This window comes from Cyprinodon tularosa, unplaced genomic scaffold (genome assembly GCF_016077235.1).
Source record: "Cyprinodon tularosa strain WSP-4 unplaced genomic scaffold, ASM1607723v1 ctg323, whole genome shotgun sequence".
In the NCBI taxonomy this organism is placed as follows: domain Eukaryota; kingdom Metazoa; phylum Chordata; class Actinopteri; order Cyprinodontiformes; family Cyprinodontidae; genus Cyprinodon; species Cyprinodon tularosa.
In genome coordinates, this window is record NW_024039034.1 from 228001 (window position 1) to 245227 (window position 17227).

Genomic DNA, 17227 nt, shown 5'->3' on the forward strand with positions numbered 1-17227 from the left:
TTGATGCCAAAAGGAGCCCAACAGATTTTACTTTCACAAGTGTAGCGGTATCGCAATTGCCATACCGCTCCACTTGTTTCATGTATATAAATTGCTTTATTATAATTATGCAGGGAGTTTTACAGTTCATATGGACACTGCAATGTAAGTAGAGCAGAAAAACAGAAGAAGAAGAAGGAAAAAGAAAAAAACAGGACAAAAGATGAAAGAAAGAGGAGATAGGAAGGAGACAATGACAAAACATTTTCAGTCTGCTTCAACACCTGTAATGAGATGGAGAAAAAAAAAAAAAAAAAAAAGAAAAAAGAACAGCACAACCAAAAAACATGGTACGAGATATACAATAAAGCAAACACCTTGAAACTATCACTAAAGTAATATTATTAAGTCTGACATGTACTCTGTGTTACCTGAAGATATGAATGTGGGGTTTCTGTTTGGAAGTGAATCTCTAAGTACCTGAAGCCTAGCACCTGTAGTTGTTTGTGAGGGTGAACTTGTGCATGTAAAGTTTTAACCATAGAAAAAAATGCTCAATAGTGGTTGTGGAGAGCCGGAGAGGCACACCCCCCAGAGCACTGAGTCCAGCGCTGGGAGACCCAAAGCCCCAGGCGCCCAAGGGGACCCCAGAAGCGAAGGCACCAAGGCGGGGCCAGCCCCGGAAATCAGACCCCACCAAGGCAGGAGGAGAGACAGCCACGAGGAAGCCCCCCAGCCACCGCCATGCCGGCGCCCCGGGGAGCCGCGGGGACGAGTCCGCGGGCCCCGCCGGCAGCCGGCCACCCCGAAGTAGGGCCGGGCGCCGAACACCAGCCCCCCCACGGCGCCGACCGAAACGCCCCAGCCCCACAGAGCACCGAAACACGCCCCGCCCCCCGCACCAAGCCCCGGCGACCGGCCGCAACACCCACCGCGACCGCACCACCCAGGAAAACACTAAGACGGCCCCGCCCCCGGCCGGGGCCCATGCGCATCCGCCGCGAACCGGCCACGAGCGCCGCGGGACCCCCCCCAAAACGCCCCCCCGGCCAAAAGCGCAGCCCCACCCCACCAAGACCGATGCCAACAGCGCGCAACGAAACACACCGCGCACAGAATCAGCCCGAGAGCAGAAAAGCCGCCCGGCGCAAAACCGCAAGAGGAGCAGACCGCAGCCGGCGCAACCACCCCCCCCAGCAGCCCGAGGGGCAGCACAAAGCCAGAGCGGAGCGAACCGCGCCGCCCCCCCACCGGACGATGCCAAAGCAGCCCAGCCACGTCCGCCACCCCCCCTGCAGCCCGCACCAGGCCCCGACACGCGGCCAGAGCAGCTCCGCCGCCCCGGCCCCCCACCACGCGCCGGTCATAGCCACCCCAGGCCCACACCCGCCCCGCAGCCCCACCCGCCGCGATCAGTGGGAACAGAGCAGCCCCGCCATGCCTCCAGGAGGGAAAACCCACCCGAATACCCAGCCAGCGCAGCCAGCCCGCCCAGACCGGCCCCCCAACACTACCCCCGCCGGAGCCGCCCGGACCCCCCCACACCAGCGGCGCGCCGCCCGCCGGACCCCCCCCCAGCAGGCCCGCCTGCCCCCCGAGAAAACAGACATGCCAAACCCCCCAAAGAAAAAAAAAAAAAAAAAAAAAAAAAAAAAAAAAAAAGGGGCCCCCACAATGCGACAGCGGACACCAGACACCGACCCGCCCGCAACCGCTCCCCCCCACCGAGGAAGAGAAAAAAAAAAAAAAAAAAAAAAAAAACAAATAAATAGGTAAATAAATAAATTAATTAATAATTATAATTAAAATAAATAGGCAAGAGGAGAAGTGCGAGCGGAAAAACCGGAGCCCAAAACAGGACCCAAGACCCGCACCCAACCATGCCGCGCAGCTCCCCCCCTCCCTGAGCACATCTTTGATACCGGCTATGGCGTTGCCCTCTGGATTATCTTGCCTACCTTTCTCTGCTTGGTTCTGATCCCCTGCCTGTCCTCCGACCACATCAGCATCTGAGACACACTGTGCAGCACCCGCTGTGTCGCGTTGGCAGCCGACAGGCTGGAACCAACCTCTTGACTTGGACTGAACTATAAGACCAGGTTAGTGACTCAGACATTCATTATCATCCGCCACCAGATAGATGTGGTCACTGACTGGTTGTCTCCTCCTGCAGAAGTTCCTGCCTTAGATACCCACGCTTTTCTCCTCGGTTCTGTTTCTGATGAAAGTTTTGAAGAATCTAAGTTTTTGTCCGCCTCGAATACTGGGTCCTAATGAAAATTGTTTCATTAATCAAATCGCTGTAACTGTATTGCTGTTTATATATATATATATATATATATATATATATATATATATATATATATATATATATACATATATATATATATAAAATATGTGTGAGCGTGTGTATCGGGGCATCTCTAAGGCTAAATGTCATAGCAGGAGAAAAATATAGATGATAAGAATAATTCTTGTGATTCTGTCGATTTTAGAACCTAAACCTATTAGACAGTATTTATATGTGTTACTTAAATCAAACTGACTCACTTATTTAAATGACTGTGGCTTGTATTACTTACTGTCTTAAAAATGTAGAACCATTCGGTGATCACTTTGTGAGAACTTAAAATCTTTCCTTGTCCAACTTATTTAGACGTGTGCACAGAAAGCTTGACTGCAAATAGATTTTCTTCAACAACACAAACAACAGTAGGTGATTTCACTGATTAGATCCTCCACTTGGGTTAATCACTGCAATTACTACACCATTGAGTAAGTAGAAAGCCTTTACTTAGATATTTTTCCTTTTTCCCCAATTTAATTATCAACCTTCCCGGTCGATCAGCAGGCAATACACAGCTGAAGAAAGATGCGATCAAAGGCATACTCTGTAAGCTACAGCCTGGTAGCAATGGCCCAAAAGGACTCCTGTTCTGTCTCAGCACCAATGATAATTACAGAATAAAGATAAGGTATTCATTTACTGCAGAAAACTAATCAGGGTATACAGACACAGCTCCATAAATCGGAAACTGATTGGAAACTATCTTTTGTCAGTAATTTAAGTCAAAACGCAGCATTTTCATTAAGTAGCGGCAAAAGAAAAGAGTGTTAAATATCAGATGTTCATTTCTGCTCCTTTTCATGAAATGATAAGGGAAAACTGAAAATTTAATTCTTCAAAAATCTGAATGAGATATAAGAAAAAAAAATAAGAAAAAGATTGTAAAATAAAAACTAACAGCTAAAAAATGTATTTCATGTTCAATAAATTAGAAAATCTAAAATGTCTTAAAATAGTAACATTTAAACAGCTATTAAAGTTTGTTTTATATCTTTGTGTGTTTTCTAAAGCTCTTTAGTGTGATGTAAGATTTAGGTGTTTTTTTAGCTGTCAGTATGATTACAGAATGACTGAATGCGGTGCAAAGCACTTTGCTCAAGTCTCCTGACTGAAAAAGCACTATGTAAGTACAGGCCATTTACAATCACATATAACATAAATAAAGGCTCTGAAAAACAGTTTGTGTGTAACTGATCCATGTGTTTTGACTTAATTGAGTTACTAAAATAACACTTTCAACAATACCCAAATTTATTGACTATGATTGTATTTTACTATTAACTAGTCACAAGACAAGCATAATACAGACGGCATTTGACAAATAATCAATAACATTTGAGAAGCATTCTTAGTTAACCTCTAGAAATGTAAAATATAATAGATTTAAAGCAGTAAATACTAGTGTTGCACCAATACCAGTATCGGGAAGGGTCCCAATACAGCACTAAAATTGTGGTATTGGTAAAGGCGAGTACCAACAAATAAGGCATCAATACCATTTTGCGAGCCAAACGTTTATTAAACTATTGCCACCCATTCCAGGTAGGCAATAAAAAAGTTCTACTGGATTCACTTTGTATTAGTCTTTCTCCTTTTCCTTTTTCCATACGATAGTATCGGCATGGTATTGGTATCGGTCAGAACTGCACAGCCAGGTATTGGGTATCTGTCTCCGGGCCAAAAATGGCATCGGCGCAACACTAGTAAATATATGTTGAAAGTCTGTAATTCAAAAGCTATACAGACAGCGATCCAGTTAGTAAGAGAAACTAGTAAAAAAAAATCCCAATAGACCACCAACCTAAACAAAATAATACCCAAGATAACATTTTGACAGCTTCTATGCCTCATTGGGTATCATTTCCCACAACACGCTGTCCACATGACTTTATTTGAGATGTCTTTTTTTTCCATTCTGTGTGCATGAGCTGTTTTCTTGAAATATTTAGACTGACAACCATTCCCTATAAATTCCCTCCTTCAGTTATTTGAAAATCAGGCAGCTTGCTGGTACACATAAGGACACCTAGTCTTTCAGTTCATTATGCAGCCCAATAAAAACACCAACCACTCACTTAGCCCTAAACCAGGCAGCCAGTCAACCGTTGAACCCGTCAGACCGTTGAGTTTGTGCTCAGGGAGCATGACAGTGTTTCAACACACCAATTATTGTGAGACAGTAGTAAAGCTGTTTGGTAGCTTGGCACTCAGCCACACTATAAGTACCACTATCGATTTACAGAGAGACACAGTAAGCACATGATGAGAGGGAACAGCAGTGCATAGGGGAGAAAGATCCAGCAAAAAAAAAAAAACAGCAAAAAGACAGACATTCGTCATGATGCAGACATGCAAAATAAAAAAACACCAGCTTGTTTATTGGTGAAAGTGTTCAATTTTTTTTGGAGCATTCTGCAAAATCAAAGTTGGGCTACAGAGGAGATACTGAAATGAAAAATCTCAGGTCTCCTTCCTTCCTGCTCATTCTTTGTCTCCCTGTTCTCTGGTCTAATGTGTTTAAGTATCGCATTTTGACAACAAAGGAGAGGGAAAAAATATTAAATTGTGAATAAATGCAGCATAAGAGAGCAGATATTTGATTTTAAAACAATTAAACATGACGAAGGAAGGCTAATGGAAAACTTAAGTACACTCTCTCAGGAGCGTATTAATAGCTTGTTGTATATAAATGAGAGGGAAAAGTCTAAAGCTTATTTAATTCTGTGCTTAACAAAAAAACAAAATAACAAAAAACGACAAGAAAATAAAAACAAAACACTTTTTTTCTGCAAAGAACTCAAATAGAAAAAGGGTCTTGATTTTCAGCAATGCATGTTCCAGTACTACACAGTGTCAGAGTGACAAACATCGGTTCAACATTCATCAAAGAGCAGGTGAATATACAATAATTTGGAGTATATTTTACAGTTAAAATATATAAACATCTTGCAAACCTTTAAAAAGAAGCTTTTTATATTAAAACCAATTCACTTCAAGGACAAAACTAGGATTATTTAAAAAACTGACTGGTATTCAGATGTTTAGAAGCTTGAAAAAGTATGTTTTTTGGAGTGAATGAGTCATATCTAAGCACATGTTCAAATACTCTTAGACAGCATTCGAGAGCATTTTTAATTAATGGAGAGGGGAGGAGTTTACAACGAAGCACAGCTGTAACAAGCAAAAAGGAACTCCTCGAAATAAGTTTGTATTATGAACCTGTGGGTCATTCATAAAGCATCTCCAAAGTGATTATTTAATCCCACTTTCAATGGTTTAATTCAAATTTTAAAGCTAGTAATGCACCAGAAAATCGGCTGATATGACAAAACCTTAAGCTCTATAAGGTGAGGTTAAAAACAACACCCTTCAGTGTGGAAGTTGTTCCTGAGGGAAATATTATGGTTAGGTCAACTTTCTTAGAAAACACACTGAGAAGGCTGTTACCAATGCTAACATCTTTAATCCTGCTAATTTGCGAAGGCCTATTGTAATTTTAGTGTTTTTTCCTATTTCTCTTGTTTTCCTTTTTTAAATTTTTCTCCTGACAAATTAATTTGCTTTTTGAAGGCCTTAACATGTTCAAAAATTTACCAAAATTTATAGTTAATTGTCCCCTGACATAAATTTACAGAAAAATTTTAGAGCTTGAAAACTTTGCTTCTGTTATATACTACATTACACTGCGATTGTTTTAACATTACAGAAATATCCTGTTTAACTGGTGACCTGTATCACTGCAAAGCCTAAAAAAAAGGTGTGTGGGGGGGAAATATGGGGGAGTGGCAGCCTAATGGTTAGGGCACAGAGCTTTAAATTCTGAGGTTCTGAGTCCCATTCCCACAGACTTCCCCTCTGGGTCCCTGAGTAAAAGACCCTTAACCCCACACTGCTCCCTGGGCGCCGCACTATGGCAGCCTACTGCTCTCCAAGGGGATGGGTTAAATGCAGAGAGTTAATTTCGTTGCTCTCTACTTGTGACAGTGTAATGACAATAAAAAAGCTGGTGTGACTTTGCTCTTAATATAAATAATAAGAAACATATCACAGAAATGTTACTTGACTTTATTGTTTAGATTTATTTAAAAAAACATGTAACTAAAATCATCTAATAGAAAATTCAGGCTATTTCCTACAGAAATATTCAGTTAAAAACAGCAGTGATGCAATCCCTATGAATCCCAAACATGAATAATATAGTCTATTGATTTTGGGCTTTTTCCAGTTTTGTCAGGTTCTACATTTAATTTAAAAATTAATATGTAAAGTAATATGTAATTCATCTCATAATGATGCATATCTAATCTCATTACAGATAATTCTGCCTTATACTGTAGGTTGAATAGGTTTGCTGGATTACACAGTTTGCAGTAACTGACATTTTTTTTACGATTCTACCTGATTTTTGCAAAGATAGAAAAGAGCAAGCTATGATTGAATGATCTTCACTGTGGTTCTTAAAGGGGTGGAGCAAACGGGGTTCATTTTTCTACAGAATATCATAGATGATCAAAAAAGCTAGAGATTGAAATGAGCCAACACATCTGTCATTTAAAACCTAAAAGTGCCAAATAAAAAGTGTAAATATTTTGGTCAAAAACAGTTGTAATTTAAAATTTTTTAATCATGTAATTAATTAGCCTGTTAATATGAGAAAAAAAACATTTATACATTTGTGTCTTTCTCCTTTAAAACGCTATATCTCAAGACAGTCCTGGATCTGGCTAAAAAAGCAGGAAATGCATATTTATAATGATAAATAAATTTTTATCACATGCCTTAGAATATGTAAGTATGTAAGAGTAGTGAGATGAAGTACAAAAATGTTATGAATTTCTACATAAAATCCTTACATCAATCATTACTTCCCCTGATGGGCATTAGATGAACAAAAACAAAAAACTAAGGCGTTTGCTATTTCTCCCCGGCTGCCTTTATTTATTGATGTAAACTCTGCTCCCAGCCATTAGCTAAGATATGCTTATGTAAGATAGATGCATAATATTTAAGATTGACCATAAATTGTACTTACAGAAGAGCTTGCTATTATCTCACCAATTTAGCTTGTTTTAAGGCCTTTACCAACCAAATGTATTTGCACTGATTTAAGAGAAACTGTGTTAAGGAGAAATACTCACAGCCAGGAGTATCTGCAGTGAGGAATGAGCCACTTCTATGAACTCAAAGTCTATCAGACAGCCAGATATAGATATATATCTGTGGTCCTCAGGTGCCCAAGATGGAGGGGGGGTGATGGGTGTCACTCTGCAACCAGGTCCGTTCTCCATCCACCAGGAGCGATGCATTGACAGGTTGAATGTCAGGACAAGGTCAGACTCCTGGGGAGTAAAAAAGAAAGACAGGCAAGCAGACGGTCAGAGACAGACGGAGAGAAGGTGAGTTAAATTACATCCTAAGATAGAGGTGAGCACAGGCTGAAAGTCGGAGCAAGTTTAAACAAACTGGATTGTAGAGGTTACTTAAAATAGATGAGGAGTTTATTATTCTAATGATGATTTAGTTTAGATCTGAATTATATGCAGTCGTGTACATTAGGCAGGGAAATGGAAGAATGACAGGAGGTCAGAGAGAATAAGAAAAACACAGATGTAGAGCCTGGTTTGGAGATCATTAAAGGCTGCTCGCTGGTCTTTGAGTGGGAGAGAGAGAAAAGAGGCTGTCTGTCTGTGGTGTCATGTAAGGGTCAGCAACTAAACGGCAACTTCTTTGGTTTGAGGTAGCACAGAAGGATTTATGCAGAAAACTGCAAACTAGGGGGGATGAAGTACTACAGTAGGAGGGTCAAAACATTTTCTGCATAGTAACTTTGACCAATGCTGAACCCCCATTTACACCCATACCAAATGCTCCTGATAATTAAGGACATAACTTAGTCATAGCAGTTATTCAGATTTAATTTAAAACAATCATTAAAAGAAATTTAGTTAAAGGTTAGTTTGAGTTATGAATAGTAATATTATGTAAAGAAGAGTTCAGATTTCATCAAAACAAACATCACAGATGAAAACAATAGCAGAATATATGAAATTTGGCAAACAGGATTAACCACATGATATAACATGATGTGAAATACATGTTGAAAAATGTGTTTTAACATGTTGCTAAATTTAAAAGAAGGAGAAAGAATATGGAAACGATTGTATTTATGGAAGGCTTGCTAAATTTTAGGGACACTCAGTGAATTAGAAAACAAATAAAAAACGGGATCATTTCAGAGAACAGTATTGAGTGAATAATATCAAACATGATCAGTCCACAGTTGGAGCAGATGTATCACATTCATAGATACATCTGCTCAAAACCACAAAAAAAAAAAAAAAAAAAAAATCAAAACTATTTTACATAAAGCTCTCGGCCCAAAATGTTGTTGTTTTTTTCCTCACTGGAAGTTTTATTAGAATTTTTTCTGTAAGATTTTCTTTATAATTTTATTTTATAACAGCACAGTCAGCTGGAGTGTTTGATCAGGTTCCAAATTACTCTTTTCAATTGTAGGGGTTAAAGATATCCAAGCAACTAGTTATAGCTGCCGTACTAAAACACATAATAAACAGTTAGTTGCAAAAAATAGAGATTTCCAGAGAAAGCCATGCTAACAGGCATTAAACCTGTTCAATCAGCTACTAGCTGAATGAATGGCTTCTGTGTTGAAAGAAAAAAAAATGTCCTGATATGATTTAAAAACCATTATGAAAGCCATATTTTTTGTGTTTTTCCATTGAAATGAAATTGCTTTTTTGTTCCCAGAAATTGTGCCATTTGTGATAAAACTATAGCCTGCAGCCATTCTCCAATAAACGCTGGGAAGTTGTAATTTTTATACTCACACTCATATACTGCCATTCTGTTTAAATTACTTAATTCATCTTTAATCCCTTGAGAGGGAATTTAAACAGGGTGCTGGAACCTGATCATTTTCGGAGGATGTCATTTCACACTTTACATTTGGCTCAGGCTTCGCCACAAACACACTTGACTCTTTCACCTTTCTGCACTAGCCTCCCTATTTTTACCCCTGTTCACTTTCAATTAATTTGCATTTCAGCCCATCCTTTCTCTCTTGCCTTTTTCTTTCTCGGCCTCTCTCTATTTCTTTATAATGAGTAAATGCCCCATTAGCACAGAGCTCTGATTAATGCCATCTCCCCTTGTTGTGCTCCTCTTTATAATGAATAAAGTCTCAACATTTTTCCCCTGCTTCATCCTTGCCATCATTCTTCCTCTCTCTGCCACTGCCTTCTTTCCTTTCCCCAATTCTTTTTATATACCTTTCTTTTTCACACCCCCTTCCTTCATTCCTTCTCTATACACACTCTCTTTTACTCTCTGTTAAAAGGGGCCAGGAAAGGGCTAGTAATTATTTCACTGAGGTATTATCCATCAGCGCTTTTAGCTAATGAGCCTATTTAAAAACCGCACACACACAAACAAATGTAATCCACAGTTAAAAGCAGAATTTGGAAAATGTCATTAAGATCAGGCAGGATTCAGTGCTGCTAATTCTGTTGAATGCTCTTTATTTGTGAGGGTAATGAAAGTGTGAATAGGAGGAAAAATGTTCCACAATGCGGTCAGACCGCTCTGTAGTTATTTATGGCTAAAGCCTGTAACCCATTAGGACAAAAAAAAAACAACAAAAAAAACCACCATACCTAAACTTTGGTTTTAGTACAGCATGAAGCAGTTTCTAAATATAAAATATTATATTTCATGAAAAATAAAAAACACGCACTAATAAAGCAGTTGAAAATAAGAAGGGAATTTTCTCTATTCAAAGTATTTCGGTAGTGCATATTTTGTCCTTAGATGTCAGATACAATAAAAACAGTTTCACCCTTATTGCTCTAAATTTAAGAAAAAGAAAATAAATAGGCAATGGATAGTAATTATGAAAACAGAAAAGAAACAAAAATATCCCACAAATGATCTATTTTTTATTCTGTGTGCACAGTACATGTGCAATTGTTTATGTGTGTGGGCATGCATTTGTGGTGAGAGTGTGTGGTGTATTAATAAATACATTTTTATAGTGCACATGATCTCCAAGGAGGTTTGTTAATGTTCTTGCAAATTTAGGAGAGTAAGAATCTAATGGCCCAAGGGTAAAAATGATTCTTCAGTTTGATAGTGTGAGCCTGTAGCGTTTGTCAGAGGGCATAGGTCCATACAGGTGATGTGCTGGGTAGTGGTTTTTGAGGACGACATATGGTGCTGATGATCTCCTTCAGGGAGGAAAGAAGGCACATATTCTCTGTGCCATGTCTGGAATCCTTCTCGGGGCCTTCCTGCACCCGGTTGTTCCAGAAAGGTCTCAATGGAGGCAGAGTAGAAGGTCACTTGCAGCTTGATTCAGTTTGTTGTACCTGAGAATCCTCGGAAAGGGGAATCTCTATTGGTCACTCGTCAGCAATGCTTTGAGGTTTCCGGTTAAGTTGATCTTCTCTGTTATGTTGACTACCAGGAATCGGTATGAGGGAACCAATTCCTCCAAAGTGTGTAGAGGGAGGGCTTAGTACACTGCCATCCGTCCGTCCGTCCGTCCGTCCGTCCGTCCGTCCGTCCGTCCATCCATCCATCCATCCATCCATCCATCCATCCATCCATCCATCCATCCATCCATCCTAGCTTGTCTGTTTATGTGTGTGGTTTTCTGCTTAAAGAGTAAGGCTGTATTGCACAATCCCACAAGCTGAATTTAGATTTCTAAAGACACACTTAGGGAAAAAAACAAAAAAACCTTCTTTAAGATCTGGGATTTGTGTATCTAGAATTTTTTTTCTTTTACTCGTAAACAGTTCTTAAAAATATTTTATATTTAATCTCAATGAAAACAAGCATAACTATTTTCTTACCATCAAAATGTATCAGTTTAGGAATAATCTTAATTAGATCCCACTTCAAATGTAAGATATCCACAAAATATGTTAATTCAAAGTGATTCTTAGGTTTGCCAGTAGAGATCAGATCAAGATACCCAGTAAAGACTACTTTTAACTTACTTTAAACCTAATTTAAAGCAATCTTTTCATTTCACCCGCTCTAAATAATATTGACCTTTAAGATTATCCAGAAATGCCTTTCTTATTGCCCATCAGAAACAAATTTGCTGATTGACAAATCAACATTTCTGACTCCTTTCGTTTTTAACTGTTATAGTCTCTTGAATTCTGGAATTCAACTAAGCCATTGCTTCAAAATGATTGTTTTATTTTCAGGCATTCTGTTGTAACTCCTGTTCTTGGAGTCATTGTCCTGCTTATGACCTAATTTAGGCTAGGCTATAATAGCTATCAGACAGATGGCCTCATTCGACTGTAGAATAGTTTGGTATGGAGAGGAGTAAGATGAACACTCATTATCACTCCACCATCATGTTCGTTATGATATCTGTGCTTATAATATCCTGAAGTGCTTTCTTTGTTTTCACCAAACACTTTGCTCTATAGACTAACACCTCTACTTTGGTAGACTCTTTCCAAACAATGTTGTTTGTTGAAAGTCTGATGGTACTTTTATATTTAACTTTGCAGAATGTGCTACAGTAGAACTATTGGCAAATCTTTCAAATAACCCACACATAGTCATTTTTTTCCCTATTATACAAACATAAATTTTAAAAATGAACACACTCGAGACATGAATAAAATCAGAGATAAAGATCTTATGTTTTTTTTTGTACAAATATATCCAACACAGCACACTCTCCATTTGTGATTACATTTCCATCTAAGCTCCTCCCATGGGAATGTGGGCACTTAAATCCTGTCAATATCAAACAGTTTGAAATAGCCTAAAACCCTGCACAGGGAGCAACAGCACGGAAAACTACGTCTCTGTGGTCACTGCTGAAGTCTTTCCCCCTGGCATTGTGGTGTTGACACCCGGTAGTTTCTTTCCTTCTCAAATCCTATGAAAGCAGCATACATTTATTTAAATTTAAGACAGATTTTATGGTAACTTTAATTTTTGTTAATGTTAAATAATCTTTACCATGTTAAGTGTCAGTTTTAAGTGATATAGATATAAAAATGGTGGTATTTCTTTTACACTAATATATTCCAAAGCCTTAATGAAAATATAAGATGCTGTCTCTAGCTCATTTCCAGTTTTTCTCTATCTCATTTATGTTACAATCCAAACAGAACAGGTGGAAATGATATCTTCAAAAAAGACAAACTAATGAAACCCTCCAGATATAAAGAGATGTAGCAGACAATGCCAAAGGAGCTCCTTTACCAGCAGAGCAATACAAACAAATTAAAAAACAGCTGTGCAATCGCAGAGATGCATTGATCCAATTTGTTTGAATTTATGTTGCACAGCGGATGAAGTCATAGCTCAAGAAACATCTCGAGATATTATTCTGTTGTGATTTATGATTTGATTGAGATGCAGGCACATAGAAAAAAAGAAAACACAACCACTTTTAAATGTTTTTTCCTTCTTTCACCTAACACACTCTGTAACACTCAGCAGAGATAATTTCCTGTGTGCCAGTGGAAGATCATGCACTCATGCTCTCAGGTCTCTGTCTCTGACTGTGGGCTAGAACTGCTTCAATGAGCCACATCTGTTTTTGCTCTGCCTTCCTCTTCACCTCTCCTTCTCTATATGCCTCCGGCCTTCTGCCTCCCTGCCTACTGCTCTTTCTCAATTTCCCCTCAATTTCCCACCTCCATATTTTCCTTTGTCTTCCAATCCCAGGAGGTGGAAGAACAGAGAGAAAGAAAAAAAAGACCTCTCAGAATGGTCTATCATCTGATTGTCTGATAGTCAACAAGGGGAAAAGTGGCAGCATTTTAATCATGCCTGGAACCCCAGAGCGTAAGGTCAACAATTACTGCATAAACAAATTGAAAATAGAAGAAAATCTAATTGTGTGTGGGTGTGTGTATGTGTGTATACCAGCAGGAAAAAAAAAAAAACAAAACAGTTTTAGACATGCACAACCCAGGAACTCTGCCAAATAAGGTTTTCTAGATTTTCTAGGCAATTTTTTCTTTCGTACCGTTCATTTATATATATAAAAAATTCTCATGATTGACTTTCTTATACTAACTTGTCACCAATTTTTTTTCAGTTTTCCAGTGTACATAGCAAAATTCAGCTCCAGTCTGTGTTTTAAGTCTCTTCTTAAGTCCCACTTTTATTCTTTGGCTTTTAACACCACATAAGTCCTCTGTGTCCATTTTTGTGTGTGTCTGTTTGGATGTTTATTTGATTGTATGAAAAGCACATTGGGGACATTTTTTGTTTAAAAAAATAAATAAAGGTGATTGGATTGAATAGGGTTGCCCAGTGGCACAGTGGGTAGCACTGCTGCCTTGCAGCAAGAAGGTTCTGGGTTTGATTCCTGGCCCAGGGTCTTTCTGCACGGAGTTCGACTGTTAGGTTAATTGGTCTCCTTAGGTGTGAGTGTGTGTCTGAATGGTTGTTTTTTCTGTTTATCTCTGTGTTGCCCTGTGATGGACTGGCGACCTGTCCAGGGTTTACCCTGCCTCTCGCCCATTGACAACTGGAAATAGGCACCAGCACCATTCGCGACCGCACTTGGGATTAAGCCTAGTAGAAGGATGGATGGATTGGATTGAATAACATAGAAATATGGAACTAAACACTACCTTAAAATGTAGAAATTGGTCCTTTTGAATTTTGCTACATAGGAAACAAAAAAATTGGAGTATTACTCTTAAATTAAATTAAAAGCATTTTTTTTTTTTGCAAAACTTTGCCTAATGTAGCCTAAGTATGACTCCAAAGTGTCTTTGATGCCACAGAAGCCTGTTATAGAGCATTAATCCTCTTAACATCCACCTAATTTTAAGTAATCCTCGCCTTTTTGCATACCCAAATGGAAAAGCAAATAACTAATGAACTCTACGGCCAAATTACATGTGATATACACCATTTGAAAGCTAATCTTCTAGTTTCTGAGAACATAAATGAAAATAGTGTGACTAAAATGTAGCCTAAACTGCATCAGTTCAAACATGACTCAAAGTTGTATTTTTTTCTTATAAAAAACGAATAGGTCTTTTTTGAATAGCAGTAATGTAATGCAGTAATACAGCAACATGCTTGATAATAGGTATATGTCATTGTATTATATTTATTTTGCTTCATATCACAAAAAAAAAAAAAAAAAATGCAGAAAAATTTCAGATCTCTAGGTATAACAGTTCCAGAACTTTGGGACTTTTAACTTCTGGTGTCACCAGCATCTCCAAACCTCTCCAAATGTGCCAAATTATTCCAAAGTGTGCTTATTGCTTTTACACAACTTTACCCCAAAAATCACACTGGAGCATTTTGATGGCCACAAAACATTTTTGAAGCAAATATTTTTCCACTTTTTTTTTATTTTCATCTGATGATTGACTGATGATGAGTATCTTTGACTGTTATGAAAGCTGATAAAACGGCTCTACAATTCGTTAATTGTCTTAAAATTTGCAACCATGTCAAAACTCCAAACAAAGAAAGACATGCCTGTTCACCTAAAGTGACATGTCAAGGAGAGCATGAATGACAGAATAAGCCTGCTATGACTTGTGTTAACTAAGAAGAAGGATCTCCAGAAATCTACAACTCAGATGGGATTATACGTTACTAAGATAATTATTTTCACACAACCAATGTTGTATTTGTTAAAGAAAGCTTGCTAAGACAAAATATTGCCATTTTCCATTAACCATTCAGGAGACAAAGACAACATATAAAAGATAAGAATCTCAGATGAAACTAAAACTAAGTTACCTGCAACACATAGCATTTTCAAAGCGCTATAAGTTGCAGGAAATTACAAAAGCTGGGGGGGGGGGGGGGGGGATACATGTGTATGTCTCACCTTTTTGATTTTAAAAAATAAAAACCAAAAAGCATTTTCCATTTTAAAACTATGTATGTACCGCTTAGTGTTGGTACACTGCAAAAACTGCAAATAAGTAAAGACATTTTATTTAGTATATTTACCCTTAATTTGATTAGGTAAATGAGACAGTTTGCCCATGGAATGAGTATTTTTACTCTTAAAATAAGATAATTAGATAATATGCACTTCAAATAAGACAATGCAATTGCGTTTTCTTATTTTAAATGTAAATTGTCTCGTTCCATTGGCAAAATGTGTCTTTTACCTCCTAAATCCAAAATCAAATAGACTTATTTTAAGAAAAAAATACTTACCTCAATTTATTTTTTTCCAGTGTATATCAATATCAGAGTCCTGCACCTTTTGAACATGACTCTGCTGAAACAAGTAATAATGGGGATCTTAACAGAAACCTAGATAACTAGGCCATTTCTTAGTGCGTTAAGAGTTGAGTTTCACATCCCTGCTCTATCAGAATAAGAGAATATATATATATTGTAGATTGTGGCTAAATGCGAGTTGACACAGCATAAATATCTAAAGGTTGGGCGATTGTCAAAACTTAAGAGACCCCACACGTGAATACAAAAATTAGGAATACAGCGACGTTTCCGTCAAATGGCAAATGCAATGGAAAGGGTGGCTTAATTGCTTTGATGAGAAGAAAAAACAGGCAAAGTCCTCATTTTCACATCTATCTAAATAACTTTGGCATATGACATGATGTCCCTAAACATCTAACTGCTCAAGATCTATATTATCAGTTGGTAAACACTCTAGAGTTCAACAAATATATTCCTTTATTTCTCTGGAGTCAGTTTTGGAACCTGTATCTAGTGCTCTGTCTCATTTTCTTCATTTTCTTTCTCTGTGCTGTCTCTCTCCATGTGGTTGTGTCTGTGTTATTTCACACCAACACAATCAGTCACGGTGCATCTCACTACATTGGTTTTCGATAATTTCCCATGGGTGTTAGATGAGGTCTTAACCCATAGTGCTCAAAGCACTTCTCTCGTATCAGATTGGTTGGGGGTGAGGGTGTTTGGGAATTGTTTGCGGGTCTATCTCTGCAAATCTGCTGGAGGGTACAAAATGCTGAGGTCTGCTCCAGATCTTAACCCTGACCTTAACCTCACCAAACCCATTACCATTTCTAATAAAATGCCCTGACGAGGCCATTCTAATGTTGTCAATCTTTTAAATGGTGAAACAATTAAAGCACTCTAGAGGCATCCAATTTTCTTGTAGGGCAGAGGCTGCAGAAAGAGGTTGCTTGTAATTCCCCACATAACACTTTCAACCCATTAAAACAATGTTGCCTTGTGTTACAGCAGATCCAATGTTATTCAAAAAGAAATTTTAATCGCAAAAAAACATCTTAATGCGGACTCCTGGTGTCTACTTGCTGTGTCTGAGCACACACCAACATGTCTCTGATCAATGTTTTTTTATTATGTGTGAATTAGAAATAACAAGATTCACAGGGATATCTTATTTAATCCAGAAAGGTGAGACCCATGTGTGAAAAACACTGTATTTCCTGGAGCTTTTTACCAAGAACAAAGAAAGCCTTTTCTTGAACAATCCAAATCTTGGTTAAATTCACCATTTTGAGCTCAATACAAGAAATCTTTTTTTTTTTTTTTCCAAAAGAGAGGTAATTTTTGGTAAAGCATAAACTAAGAGGGAAAGAAGAAATAATGACACTATACAGAGTGTTACAATTTCACCATTTGAAGAAAGATTTCAACCTGGATGTTGATGTAATATCCAAACTACTGGTTAAAGGTATAAATTTCTGACGAATTATTGAAAAGACCTACCCTCTCCACTTAAAAAAAAAAAAATGCACATGACAAACCCTGTATGCGTGCATGAGCCCATTTCTCCTCATGCACCCTCATTTTAAAAGTTGCTCTTCTCATAGCTCATACAAGCTTACTGTGTCCTAACATCAGCCCTAACCCCTAAATCCCTCAATCGCTTACTGTTTGGGCAGATGGTCACTG

At 38.4% G+C, this 17227-nt stretch overlaps 1 protein-coding gene across 2 annotated transcripts in view; it reads right to left on the reverse strand.

The window, feature by feature from the left end:
- nkain2 (sodium/potassium transporting ATPase interacting 2) overlaps nt 1-17227 on the reverse strand; it is a 134660-nt gene that overhangs the window by 34240 nt on the left and 83193 nt on the right. For both annotated transcript variants that reach the window (XM_038293261.1, XM_038293260.1), the window contains one exon: nt 7465-7665. In XM_038293261.1, coding sequence (XP_038149189.1) covers nt 7465-7665 — 201 coding nt within the window. The remainder of the gene's footprint in view (nt 1-7464; nt 7666-17227) is intronic.